We start from the raw sequence: 14,741 nt of genomic DNA, 5'->3' as shown, positions 1-14,741 counted from the left end.
ACAGTCTCCGTATTTCGCAAACAAAAAAGATACGCCCACTAAAACCGAATGAGATTCTCAGCTAACTAAACAAAGCAGTAAAGCACCTTCTTCGCGCGCACTTGAATAAAAGAAGACTGAAAATGGAAGTAGGAAAACTAAACCTAATTTCTCAAAGAAAACGAAGGTCAAGAGAAACAGATCAAAAATTTCAACTAATCTGGAGGACATAACATGNAACCTAATTTCTCAAAGAAAACGAAGGTCAAGAGAAACAGATAAAAAATTTCAACTAATCTGGAGGACATAACATGGAACGACGACGAAAAAACTGGATCCCATGGATGATAACTGTTGAAGAATATGAAGAGGGAGAAAGGAAGATCGATCGCTTCGATCGGAGAAAAATTACAGAATAACTTTACAGTATAAATTCAACGAAATGACTTTGCGAAAAACATCAACTGATAGACTCAAACACCACCGCATGCTGTTCCACCCTTATCCACAAACAGATCTCCAAAAATTCACTCCGTCAACGAAAACTCAAAACTCCTGCAAATTTCAGTTCAATTACCATTATTAACACTTCTCCTACTGAATGAAAATGAGATTCATGTCATATCTAAACACAAAAAACAGAGAAAAATACGCCAGATTAGCCAAACGAGAAACAGAATATCACATCATCTCCATAATTGAAACCAATGCAACTCCGACGATTATCTACACACACACACACACACACACACACACACACACAACCAAATCAAAACCAAAACAGAACAACAGAGAAAAACGAAAAGGTGTAAACAGAGGACGCATGTGACCGTATAGCAATTAAAGTCAACCTGACCTTTCAAAAACCAGAGAGGCGTTATTAAGAGAAAAAAGTGTAGAAGCAAGTACAGCAGTAGAGAAGATTCATTAACCAGTAGCAGATGAAAGAGAACAAGAACAAGAACAAGAAGATAAGAAAATCACGTTTCCAGTTCGAGAAGTAGGCAACCAGAGATGAAATCCAATGCGGAAGCTCAAAACAACAGAGTTGAAGAAGGCAGATTACAGTACAGAACCGGCGAGGAAGGAAAAAAACAAGAAAGAAAAAGAAAGATAGAGAGAAAATCACTTACAGAAAGGAGAAGGAAAAGGAAATCCCCTGAAGAAGCGTCGAAAGAGAGAAGGACGACGGTGTCTGAGCTGAGAGATTTCACAGATCGTACAGAGTACTGAAAGAGCGTCACGGAGAAAGAGGAAGAAGAAACAATGAATACGGTCAAAGTCTAAACTTGTGAATTGCACGGATCCTGTAATTATATATAGAATTCATTTTCACAAATAAATTCCCTCCAATTAAATCAAAATAATAATAAATAAAAAAAGAGGCCCCGCTCGTACGTGCGCCACGCGCGCACGCTGTGTATAAGTGTGCAATGTGGAACCTCTAAAAATTAGCTACATTTCTTTTTTAAAGAAAAAATGTTAAATTACAAATTTACCCCTCTATCCACCCCTCTTCGGGCCTAGCCCTTCTCTAATATATGTACTTCCGTACTTGCTGGCACATCGCCCGTTGTCTGACTCTAATACCATTTGTAACAATTCAAGTCCACAACGAGTAGATATTGTTCTCTTTGAGTTTTCTTTCAAGGTTTTTAAAACGTGTCTACCCGGGAGAGTTTTACATATCCTTATAAAAAAAAATATTTTGCATGCGATCTCACATTAAAAATGTCTAATAAATTTTTTAATGTATTTTAAAATATTAAATATTTTAAATTAGTTTATTTATTATATATGAAAATTGAAATTTATGCATAATTTGAAAATAAAATAGATATATTTTCTCACCAATAAAGGGAAGGCTGGAATCCCATGTTTTGCATTAACACTATAATCATATCTACCTTGACCGTTCAACCCTTGGATTCTAGGCCCCACCCGTGAATCTCTATACCAATCATGTGTTTTTCCCATTTTGTTGCCGGTGATCGCAACTTCCTTACCTAATTAAAAGGGCAATAAGGTCTTTTACCACCATCAATGTTGTGGGAGAAACGTGACCACGTTGCAGGAGAATGTTTTGAAGTGTCGAATGTGGGTTCTGAATACTCGGCAGGGTATTTGAAAGCCACAACTTCCTTACCTGATTAAAAGGGCAATAAGGTCTTTTACCGCAATCAATGTCCAGAGAGAAACGTGACCATGTTGCAGGGGAATGTTTTGAAGTGTCGAATTTGGATTATGAATCCTGGGCAGGGGACGTTAGAAACATAAAGTCATCTAAACATAAATTAATTAATCAAAATTAAACGGGATTATCGTATTGATGACAAAACATGCTGAAAGAACTCATGTTGGTCTGTATGGATAGTCTTCACTGTTAAGAAGCGAGGAGTGGGTAATGTGACGAGATGGGAATATAAAGTCATCTAAACATAGATTAATTAATTGAAATTAGACGAGATTATCGTATTAATAATTTAAATCGTTACGAATTAACTTTATAGAAAGCGATAATTAAATTATGGGAAAAGGGAAATATAAAGAGTGGAGTATGGAGGAAGGGAAGGGCAGGGCATAGTGGAGGGACATTAATTAAAACATAAAGGGATAAGAGATTTTGGAGGGGAGATTCTGGTGTGCCCTAAATGTGTATCAATTTAAGTAACGAGGAAATATTATTAAATTATAAAGCTAATATTTTTAAATTGTTTATAAGGTTCACGGCCCTTTGTTTGGGGCTAAGGGAACAGTAAGGACACTCGCCAAATGCCCAAACTACCCTTTTGGAGGGCACCAAATCATCTATTTTTTTGTACTCAAATGCCCTTCAAAAAGAAAAGGAAAATGACAGCTCGCCTGCCCTTTAACCTCTTTCTCTTGGGTTATTTTCTCATCATTTTGTGTCGTGCAAAAAGACGTTAAAAGACGAGATATTTCTACGTTTATGCCATATATGGTCCAATCTGTCGTACCAAACTGAACGAACTGATATCATATCTAAACGAGAACGATCTGTTGATTAAGAAAAACTTAAAATAATTGAATGTTACTACATATATCAACAAGATGCATCTTCCTTTTGTTAGACGAACACGACTCTCCACAATGGTATGATATTGTCCACTTTGAGTGTAAAGTCTCGTGGCTTTGCTTTGGGCTTCCCTAAAAGGCATCATACCAATCTATTAGCACGACTAAGTTTAGAGCATGGCTCTGATACCATGTTAGACGAACACAGCTCTCCATAATGGTATGATATTTTGTCCACTTTGAGCATTGCTTTGGGCTTCCACAAAAGGCTTCGTACTAATGGAGAGAGTATTTTTTGTTTATAAACCCATGATGATTCCCTAAATTAGCCGGAGAGAGTATTCTTTGTTTATAAACTCATGATCATTCCCTAAATTAGCCGGACTTTCATCATCCAACATGAGCTCTGTTAAGAATCACGACTCTCTGCAATAGTATGATATTGTCCATTTTGAGCATAAGCTCTCATGGCTTTGCTTTGGGCTTCTTCAAAAGGTCTCGTACCAACGGAGATAGTATTTCTCACTTATAAACTCACTCCCAACAGGGTCGTTCCACAATTAATAAAATTTCCTTTTGATCTCATCATATAAATGAATGGGTCTTTTATTATTGTAATATTTAAAAAATGATTAAATTTTAAATAATATATGAGTAGTTGAGGCGAGCGTAAGTACATGAACCTTAGTGTGGTTGGTGATACGTATTCCACGTCAGTTTGAATACGATAAATTTAAATTAATTTAAAAAAGTAAATTAATAATAAAAAAATCCATTATAAGGTTGAATGGATAAATTGGTTGCTTAAAGANACGATAAATTTAAATTAATTTAAAAAAGTAAATTAATAATAATAAAAAAAAAAATCCATTATAAGGTTGAATGGATAAATTGGTTGCTTAAAGAAGGAGGCATGAGAAGGCATGGTGTGAAAGTAACATTTAGAATTTTAAAATAAGATGGGAATGGAAAATGATTCATATGCGTTACGTTTACAATATTATAATTTTAATTATATAATGCCCCAATTGTATAGATTTGGCTTGACTTTATATTATATTGTATGGATAGAGTATATAAATTATTCACAAACCTCCCATACTAATTTTAATATATATATATATATTTAAATCCCATTTTAAAAAATTATGATTNAATTGTATAGATTTGGCTTGACTTTATATTATATTGTATGGATAGAGTATATAAATTATTCACAAACCTCCCATATTAATTTTAATATATATATATATTTAAATCTCATTTTGAAAAATTATGATNCCCATACTAATTTTAATATATATATATATATTTAAATCCCATTTTAAAAAATTATGATTTTAAAAAAAATTGAAAATACGACTTTATACTTTATTTAATTGAAAATATAAAAAAGATAATGTTTTCGGACGTAATTAGTTAATATATTATAAAAAAAATAAAAATATCATTAAAATTTTAAAAGTAACATTAACACCATTAACGTATGTAAAAAGAATTCAAAAAGGTTTTTACTGTCGTTAGGGTAAAAAAATATCTATCTAACACTTTATAGATTGTCTCACTTTTTATTAATAGTTTTGAATTTGAGATATAATTATAAAATTATTTTTTTAAAATTTAAAATTATTTTTAAATACTTTTTAAATTTTTTTAAAATAGAGTATTAAAATTGGAAGTAATTTTAAAAAATTATGAAACAAAATATTAAAAATCTGAGGATATTACTATTATTTAATTTTATTAATATTTGCAAATCAAAAGAATGAAGAGCGCGTGTGATGCAAACATGGGTGAGGTGGGGGCGCGTGGGAAATAAAGCCGTGGAGCCAATTTGGTTGTGGATTCTCCAACAACAACGTTCACGCTTCCGAACCCTTTTAATTTCTTTTTATTTTTATTTTATTTTTTAATTAATAACACCTTCAATCAACACCACCACCACCACCCTTCCGCACTAAATAAATAAAAAAACAAAATTTTGGGTCCTTTTTATTATTTAAATTTAAAAAAAAAATCCAATTTACGGAAAAGAAAAAGAAACAAAGAGAGGGAATCCATGCCCCCACGTTTGATGACTATGCATTTAACCCAATTAAAATATCAAACTTAAATTATAAAATGTCCCATTCTAAAGTTCCCATTTTATTGCCAATTATTATCAAATTTCCCAATCATTTCCTAATTTTACATACATCATACCCTTTCTTTCAAGGACAAAAATGTAATTTTACGGCCTAGATCGTGAAAACTAGGTTGTGGGAGAGTAATACAAGCGTCGTGCTGCTAGGCGAAGTGGTGAATTGCTGCACCCTAGATGGCGAAAATTCAGTAACCGAAAGCACCACTAGCTTGCTCTCCGACCCGAGTAGAGCATGGGGCATGTGGAATCCCGTGTGAATCATTAAGGACCACCTTACAAGGCTAATACTTCAAGGTGACCTTCGATGTTTTTTTGTTTTATAAAATATCATTCATATTCGGTGAACTCAAACAAAAAACTATACATATTAAAAGTAAAAAATACTGTCTTCTTCGGTTAAGAAACGAGAAATAGAAATAAAATTTGAATCGAAGGTACTGTATTCTCATTGATATTCATAAGCTTAAATAAGATACAAGCTAGCAACTAATGCGTATAAATGAGAAAAATATAAATTAATTAAATATCGAAAATAAAATAAAATATACTATAAATCAAATTATAAATAAATAATATATACTCTAAATATTATAGCTATTAATCTTCATTCATATGATATTTTTTTAGAAATTAAAAATAAATAATTTATTTTTAAAGTCGACAATATCATACAATAGTATATATATATATATTTTTGGCTCGAGATAGCACCAATAGGTCGGGTTCATTTTGAGATAGAAAAATAAAATAAATAAAATAATTGACATCACCAAACACGTGCAAATGGCATGCTCATGATTTTCCCGGTAATATGCAAGACATGATGGAGGGTGTGCCATAAGGGGATCAAATTAAATTAAATTAAATTAAATTAAATTAAATTAAATTAAAATTTACTTTTTTTTAGCTCTCACCTACTCCACTCAATTACATAATTGTTAAGAATAAAGGTTCGGTTTTAATTGGTTTATTTTAAAAATAATATAATATTTTGCAATTTTTTCTTATGGATATTTATGCTCCAAAACCAAACATGAAACAACAAACAACATCATTAAGTTTGGTATCACCTCAACTTCCTTATTTTACACGAAACCNAAATTGACATCACCAAACACGTGCAAATGGCATGCTCATGATTTTCCCGGTAATATGCAAGACATGATGGAGGGTGTGCCATAAGGGGATTAAATTAAATTAAATTAAATTAAAATTTACTTTTTTTTAGCTCTCACCTACTCCACTCAATTACATAATTGTTAAGAATAAAGGTTCGGTTTTAATTGGTTTATTTTAAAAATAATATAATATTTTGCAATTTTTTCTTATGGATATTTATGCTCCAAAACCAAACATGAAACAACAAACAACATCATTAGGTTTGGTATCACCTCAACTTCCTTATTTTACACGAAACCACATCCTTAATTTAAGCATAGCTTTAACAAATTAAACAACATAAATTAAAATTTATAGACCGAATAAAACACAAATACATTAATAAACCCGAACTACATTCAAAATAATAGTAATCTTAAAAATAAAAAAGTTATCTATTATGCTGACTTTATTTATTATGTTCTAAAATGACACGTGTTAGTTTATGGAAATAGTTTAGTCCATAACACAATCGAATAAAAGTGATCATAATGATATGATAGTTGAATAAGACTGATATGAATCAAGAAACATCGATCATGCAATATACTTCAATGAAGATGTGAAGAAAATATTGTTGAAATTATTAAAAGATATTTCAATTCATGCCACGAGAATGAAGTTTTGGGTGGATTTCAATTTAGAGTAACGGAGAGTTATTGTATTTCATTAATATATTTTAAGACTTTTTATTTACTTTAGTTAAAATTACATAATGGTTAATTATGACCGTTAAGTATGAATGTTACAACTATTGAAATGCCTTAAATAGTTTCATTTCGAGGCTACATAAAGTCATGCATGTTGTATTGTAAATAGACTTGAAAAATGTAGTAAAAAAAAAAAAATTGTGCTTTTTTAGTAAATGGCCAAGTTTCTTTGCAATTCTACGTAGTTTAGGTTGCATGTAGAATCATTCAAGCTCGACATGATCAATTTTGCTTATGGAGTAATTCGAATCTCAAACAAGTGTACTCGCGTTGAGATATTTGATCAACAACCATCATTCAAGCCAGACATGATCGATCTTGTTTGTGGAGTGATTCGAATCTCAAACAATGTTCTTACTTTAGAGATATTCGATCAACAAGGTAATCTGAATCTTACTCTCTTGTAGTGATTTTCACATATGAAAGACGGGAATTTTTATTACCCGATAATAATATATATATATATTTTTTTGTGTAAATAGTTAAATAAACATTTAAGAAAAAAAAAAAAAGAAGAAAAAGGAGGGAAGAATGATTACTTTTTTAATTGATTTTTAATCACAATTATTACGCCATTTGACATTTAGTTTAGATGGAAGCACGGTCTTAATCATGCCCACCCGAGATATTCGGATTGAAACACCAAAATAAAATATATAATTTTTTTTTACATTTAATAAAATATTTTAAAATTAATTATTTTATTTATTACTATATTTGAGGATAGGTAAATGAATTCAATATAATGTTGAATGGGGTTATTTATTTTATAGATAATTAAAATACGAATATCAATAAAGTTAGAATAATAAAGTATTAAAAAAATAATTAGTGAATAAATTATTAACTTCTCGGGGTAGAATTTTTTAACACAACCGAATATGGTAATTAAAAAAAAATTAGATGTTTACTAAAAAGAGAAAACACTTGAGAGGGAAGAAGAAAATAAAAAAAGAGAGTAATAATTAATAATAAAGAGTTTAAAAGAAAAAAAGGCACCTGTAACAGTGCCGTAATTATCAGGTGAAACAGTAAAAATTAAATGATAGTAAATAAATAACATCAGGTGAAACTAAAAATTACGAGCGCGTGCAGGAAAGGGTAAAACTGTAATTTTGAATTGATTATTAAATGGGGAGAAAATATTGGTGTTTCCGACCGCCAAATCTTCACCACAGAGTCCGCCCATTATTTTAATTAAAGAAATTCAAAAGTCACCCACGCGGCTTGGCGACTTTTTGATCGACATGTCGTTTTATATCAGACGCCATTTCTCTCTCTTTCTCTCTTCACATCTTTCACGCCGTCGGATCATATGACAAAGTAAATCAACGGTGGTCACGCTTCCTCCGACAAATCCCGCAAAAAATAGAGGCTTTTTTTAAAAAATTTTAATTAGAAATTTAATTGGGAATAGAGATAAAAATGAAGAGAGAGAAAGGGGGGGGGGGTTTGGTTTGAGTATGGTTATGCGGAGAGTATCGGCGTTGGGATGCGGTGGTGGCAGTCAGCACAGCCGGCGGAGTGGTGGGCGGAAGCGCATGCACTGCACCACGCTTGCCTGGGCGCCAACTTCTATGCACCCAAATAAACAATGGCTTTGTTTTTGTTTGGTCAAACCATATTTTAATGTGGCGGTGAGAGAGAGAAGGACAGAGCTTGCACGCGAGCGCCAACTGTTCCCTGCACCCAATAAAACCCTAAAGAAAACCCTAATGGGTTGGGCTATCATAACTCGGTTTGGCCCACAGCCCATAATGAGCCAAATTCAAGAGTAGAATGACGCCAGAAAAAGCCCAGCCCATTAAGAAGCAGGCCCATGATGAAGCCTGTCAAACAACCGGCCCAATTTGGAATCCAACCGTCCAAATAAAAGTCCAGCCATGATCGCCCCACGATGTGACATTTGGGTTATCTTTTAATTCAAGTATTTTTTTTTTTATAAAAATCATTTAAAATCAATTTTTTTTAACACTAATACCAAATTAATATAATTGATGAATATTAGTTAAATTTATATTTTAAATATTATGATTGGCTGCAGACAGCTACCAAAAAGAATCATCGAAGTGACCACTAGGGTGGCACTGAGTGAACAACCATTAGAAGGAATCATTGAAGTGATCACTCGTGATAGGGTGGCAATGGGCGAACAACCACCGGAAGGAATCATTGAAGTGATCACTCGTGATAGGGTGGCAATGAGCGAACAACCACTAAAAGGAATCATCAAAGTGATCACTCGCAATAGGGTGGCAATGGGCGATGAAGTGATCACTCGTGATGGGGTGGCAATGGGCGAACAGCCACCAGAAGGAATCGTCGAAGTGATCACTCGTGATAGGGTGCGAATGGGCAAACAACCACCAAAAGCAACCATCAAAGTGATCACTTGTGATGGGGTGGCAATGGGCAAACAACCACCAAAAGGAATCATCAAAATGATCACTTGTGATAGGGTGTCAATGGACACGGCAGTGGTCATGTTGAAAGTGAGGAGAAGAGGAAAAGACGAGAGATATTTGAGAACGGGCAATATAAGGGTATTTTAGTCATTTAATTTCTTACAAACTTTAACCGTTCACAATGACCATAAAATGCCAATAAATTACCAACTCTGAACCACATTTCCTTTCTTATACATACGTCCTCTCGATCAAATTATCACTTCAATAATTAAAACCCGTAAATTTATTATAGGTGAAATTTTCGACCAAATTAAAAGTCAAATAGTTAAAACGGGTAAATTTATTAGAGGTAAAATTTTGTAATTGGTAAGCAATAATAAAAATTAAAAAAAAAAAAATTGTTTAAGAAATTGTCTCCCTCTACCCTCTTCTTTATTATTATTAATGGAATGGGCTTTTACTATACAAGTGGTCAAAGTAGACAAATGGTCAAACAAAGGGCTCCAGGCTCTGCCCATAGTGAGTTTAATAAAATAAATAAAATAAATAAAATAAATAAATACCTCAACAGAAGATATATTAAACAATTCCAAAATTCATATATATATTTATATATTCTTTTTATATTATAATTATCCTGTTTTTCAAAATCCTCACAAAAAATTTACTTTAGGACTGGAAGATCACACTTCCCATCACCCTTTTATTTATTTGTTCTAAACTAAAGCTCCACTTCACAGGCTCTGTTCAATCTCCTCCTCTTTGAACCATTTGAACCGTTATGTTGTGAAGAAGAATTTGCACATGACCCAACTGCTGTACTTTCATTGCTGTTATAGCTTAAGCACCTCACGTTCAATACCCCGCTCGGGCTCTGCGGCCCCTCCGACATCGACCTCGACTCCTCCTCCGTCTTCCCCGACATCTCCTTCACTAACTTAATGCACTTCACTACTCTTTCCTACACAAAAAGAGACGTTCAAATTCATGTATCTATCAGATTATGATCGATGAACAATATGATCCATAAACAACACATTCGATATTACCATGTGGAGTTTCGGCTGAATTAGAAGAGGAATTGCTGTCTCTTCTTCACCTTCTCCAGCTACTGATATTGCCACTGCTGCTGCAATCTCGGATGGTTTGAATTCCAAGAACTCGATCCCTGCGTTCATTTCCCGATCAATCAAAACCATTTCGATATCTCGACGCGAACGTATTGTTTATGTTTAGGGAACAAGAAATGACCTTGAATTATGTTCAATAGTAAACGAATCGAACGGGTGATCGATGTCTTGTCGTCGTGATGGATCTTGCTGAGGTAATGATCGATAAACGAGAACGGCGTAACGGCTTGCATTCTCCACCCTAATGTTGTCAACACTAAAAGCTCCATTCTCTCAATGGTTCTTGCTTCAAACACAAATTTAGATCCACCCACCTGTGATTGAATGAACTCAATTATTAGGAAAACGGTCGAAATCGTTTTCGATCGATCGAGTATCGTGATGATCGTTAACCTGTAAATCCAACGAGATTGGGACTTCAGTCTCCTCCAATTTGGCTGCAAGAGACAGACATGCCACTGCCAGTAGCTGCATTGTCCAAACTTTACCTTTCTGCAAATGGCACAAGAACAATAAGACATCGTGTCGTATCGAATCGATCGAACCGAGTTACCGAAAAACGGAGGGCAATTGTTCATACTGGTAGAGTGTAAGCGGAGAGGAATCGATCCATGTAGTTTACGGCTAAGTATGTGCAGAGAGGACCAAAATTGAAACGAGCACTCACCTGTTCATCATCCAAGCAACATAATCAACGACATTGGCTATTAAACATAGATCAATCAAACATGAACACATCAAACAACCTTAAACAATCAGAAAGAACAATCAAAACATCAGTCATCAGGGATCAAAACACCAACAGGGAATAACAAAACGATCGATTCACAAGAAACAAGAACACCCACCTGTTCAATCCAATCGACAGCATCTTTTCTAGCCCCAACATCCAACTCGCCGTTTTGCAATTTCATGAGATACCCATCAACAGGCAAGTGGTGGGTTTCCTTCTCCACCATTTCAATCAAACATTCATCGCTTGTAAACGGAAACCCATCGCCGCCGTGACCGCCGCCGTGACGCAAACTCTGAAACCCATTACTCGTAAGAACACAAGGAGCGACCAGAAACTCGTCATCATCGTTATCATCGAAAATACAATTTTCTTCAGCGCATAGAAGATTGGTAACTGCAAGGTCAAAACTAGGCGCCATTGAAGCAAAAAACAGAGCGGAACAGAGGCCAGAAACAGCCGATTACAAAGAAACTGTGGAAAAAATCGTTGTTGATCTTTTTAGACGGAGAAATTGATTGGGAAATAAGAACAAAAAAGCTATTGCGTTGCAGAGGGGCAGAGGCAGATGGGCTTGTTCTTGGTCGTCTTCTTTAAATTCTTTTCAACTTTTTTTAAGCCGGCGATTTCTTGCCGTCCCTCCGCCCCCGTTCCTGCAAGATGGCCCCGGAAAACACCGCCGGAGATTAAGAAGGAGAGAAAAAGGCGAGGCTTTTTAGGTTAAAGTGGAGAGGGAAGGAGAAGGAGAAGAAGGGACATATAAGGAATCAGAAGGTATGAACGGAAGTGATAGAAATACACACCAATTTAGTTCCAATATATATATATATATAAATACCGTTTTATTTATTTTATTTTATTTTAANTATATATATATATATATATATATATAAATACCGTTTATTTTATTTTATTTTATTTTTANAGAAGAAGGGACATATAAGGAATCAGAAGGTATGAACGGAAGTGATAGAAATACACACCAATTTAGTTCCAATATATATATATATATAAATACCGTTTTATTTATTTTATTTTATTTTAATTTTCTCAATTGTAAAATTACAGGCTGGATTTAGAGAGAAGAAGGGCAGCAGGTTAGGAGAAGCCATTGGTCCCTTCTCTGACATTCCCAATAACCCAACCAACCCAACTCGCAACTTTTCTTTTTATTTATTTATTTATTTTTATAATTCTTATTAAATCTAATTATATCCCACTAAAATTACCATTTTAGCCCTCGTCGTTTCGGTCGAGATTAAAAAATTTTAAATTAACTTTTACAATTTAAAGATTCGTTTAAACGTGAATGTTTTCATTAGATGTATTTATGTGACTATTGTGAACCGTACCATTAAGATAATAGTACAATTATTAACTTAAAATATAAGGACTAATTTGTAATTTTATGAAAGAAAAAAAAAAGTTAAAATTGAGGGTTAANCAACCAACCCAACTCGCAACTTTTCTTTTTATTTATTTATTTTTATAATTCTTATTAAATCTAATTATATCCTACTAAAATTACCATTTTACCCCTTGTCGTTTCAGTTTAAAAATTTTAAATTAACTTTTACGATTTAAAGATTCGTTTAAATGTGAATGTTTTCATTAGATGTGTTTATGTGACTATTGTGAACAGTACCATCAAGATAATAGTACAATTATTAACCGTCAAAATATAAGGACTAATTTGTAATTTAACGAAAAAAAAAAAATTGAAATTGAGGGCTAAAATGGTAATTTAACTTTTTAGTTTTGGGTTTTTTAAATTTCTTTTGTTGATTATTTGAGGAGATGCAATNAATTTGTAATTTTATGAAAGAAAAAAAAAAGTTAAAATTGAGGGTTAAAATGGTAATTTAACTTTTTAATTTTGGGTTTTTTAAATTTCTTTTTGTTGATTATTTGGGAATAGAGTGGTCGAGAGGAGATGCAAGACAGCGAATTTATTTATTTTCATTAGATGTGTTTATGTGACTATTGTGAACCGTACCATCAAGATAACAGTATAATTATTAACTGTTTAAATATTAGAGGTTAAATTAAAAAATATCTCAGTTAAGGAACGTGTAAAATAAATCGAGAATTTATTAGGTAAAGTTTAATTTTCGTGTATGCTTTTTATCACGAAAAAAAAAAATATAAGGACTGATTTGTAATTTAACTAAAAAAAAATTGAAATTGAGGGTTAAAATGGTAATTTGTCCTTTTTATTTTGTTTTTTTTAGATGCAAGACAGCGTATTTATTTNGTTTAAATATTAGAGGTTAAATTAAAAAATATCTCAGTTAAGAAACGTGTAAAATAAATCGAGAATTTATTAGGTAAAGTTTAATTTTCGTGTATGCTTTTTATCACGAAAAAAAAATATAAGGACTAATTTGTAATTTAACTAAAAAAAATTGAAATTGAGGGTTAAAATGGTAATTTGTCCTTTTAATTTTGTTTTTTTAGATGCAAGACAGCGTNCGTATTTATTTATTTATTTATTTAGGCAAAAATATTTTGGAAATCCGTTGTTTTATATTTTAGGAATTACATTAAATAAAAAATAATAATAATACGGTGCGATAAATATTGAAAAGCAGTCTCTTTAGGAAATAACTAAATAAAGCGACACGTCCATTCAGAGAGGAAGTGGGGCCTGGTTATTGTGGTAATTTCGCAAATGAAGCAGGGTTAGAACGGTAATTTAGTGCACACGAAGAGGGTAGCCAAACGTACTGGGATGCTGTCTTTTTCGTCCCCATGCTGACACGTGTACTGTGGCAGAAGCAGAAGGAGCTGCTGTCTGGGAAGGTGGGCCCATTTTTACGCGCCTAAATTTACGAAACTGACACTGATATTTGGTATTTTCTCGTATCAGAATTAATTTATTTTATATTATATATATATATATATAAACAAAAATAACACAGACATATTCCCTAATATACGGATTCCCCTGTAATGAATCCGTTCCTATAATTAAATTTATTATTTTCTTTTAATTCGGATTATTATTATTTTTATTTTTTTTATTTAAAATACTAATTTTTACGTTCTTATAAGCAATATTTTGTTCCTTTCTCCAATTAATACGAGATCTTATGTTAATATTTAAAATTTTAATTAATATAAAAAAAATATTACGAGAATAAAGCGGGACGAAAAAGCTTACATAAAAAATGAATCATATAAAGAGAAAAAATGTTGTGAACAAAAAATGAGTCAAAGTTGTATTCTTCAATTGTTTTAATTTCCCAACATTTATTTAATTTAAGAATCAAATTTATTTAAAAAAATAAAAATAAAAAAGATGTATATTTTATTTTCTTGGTGCTTTGCTTTGCTTTTCACATTGGAGCCTCTCGCCTTTTGGTGCACGCAAATCATTTCATTTTAAAAGTTCATACAAATTTCATTAATTTTAAACATTATTAAATTTAGGTTACCATGTGA

At 32.5% G+C, this 14,741-nt stretch overlaps 1 protein-coding gene and 1 long non-coding RNA gene across 2 annotated transcripts; both read right to left on the bottom strand.

The window, feature by feature from the left end:
- Positions 1-100: 100 nt before the first annotated feature.
- Positions 101-1,265, bottom strand: LOC111798590. Its single transcript, XR_002815725.1, has 3 exons — positions 1,113-1,265; positions 221-534; positions 101-143 (listed from the first exon to the last, which is right to left on the bottom strand). It is a non-coding gene; the product is annotated as an uncharacterized LOC111798590 (long non-coding RNA).
- Positions 1,266-10,029: 8,764 nt separating this feature from the next.
- On the bottom strand, positions 10,030-12,082 carry LOC111798223 (cyclin-D4-2-like). The gene is made up of 6 exons (XM_023681245.1): positions 11,413-12,082; positions 11,145-11,231; positions 10,958-11,056; positions 10,686-10,878; positions 10,484-10,602; positions 10,030-10,395 (listed from the first exon to the last, which is right to left on the bottom strand). Exons 1-6 carry the CDS (start codon positions 11,716-11,718, stop codon positions 10,156-10,158), a joined length of 1,044 nt encoding a protein of 347 aa, XP_023537013.1. The 5' UTR covers positions 11,719-12,082; the 3' UTR covers positions 10,030-10,155.
- Positions 12,083-14,741: the final 2,659 nt, after the last annotated feature.

This window comes from Cucurbita pepo, chromosome LG07 (assembly GCF_002806865.2).
Source record: "Cucurbita pepo subsp. pepo cultivar mu-cu-16 chromosome LG07, ASM280686v2, whole genome shotgun sequence".
Lineage (NCBI taxonomy): Eukaryota > Viridiplantae > Streptophyta > Magnoliopsida > Cucurbitales > Cucurbitaceae > Cucurbita > Cucurbita pepo.
This window is presented reverse-complemented; position numbering and strand designations above follow the sequence as displayed.

Coding starts and splice junctions, on each gene's coding strand:
- LOC111798223 (XM_023681245.1), bottom strand. CDS start 11,718: ATGGCGCCTAGTTTTGACCTTGCAGTTACCAATCTTCTATGCGCTGAA. Junction 11,057..11,144: donor TCTCCGCTTACACTCTACCA/GTATGAACAATT, acceptor TGCCATTTGCAG/AAAGGTAAAGTTTGGACAAT. Junction 10,879..10,957: donor CAATCTCGTTGGATTTACAG/GTTAACGATCAT, acceptor ATTCAATCACAG/GTGGGTGGATCTAAATTTGT.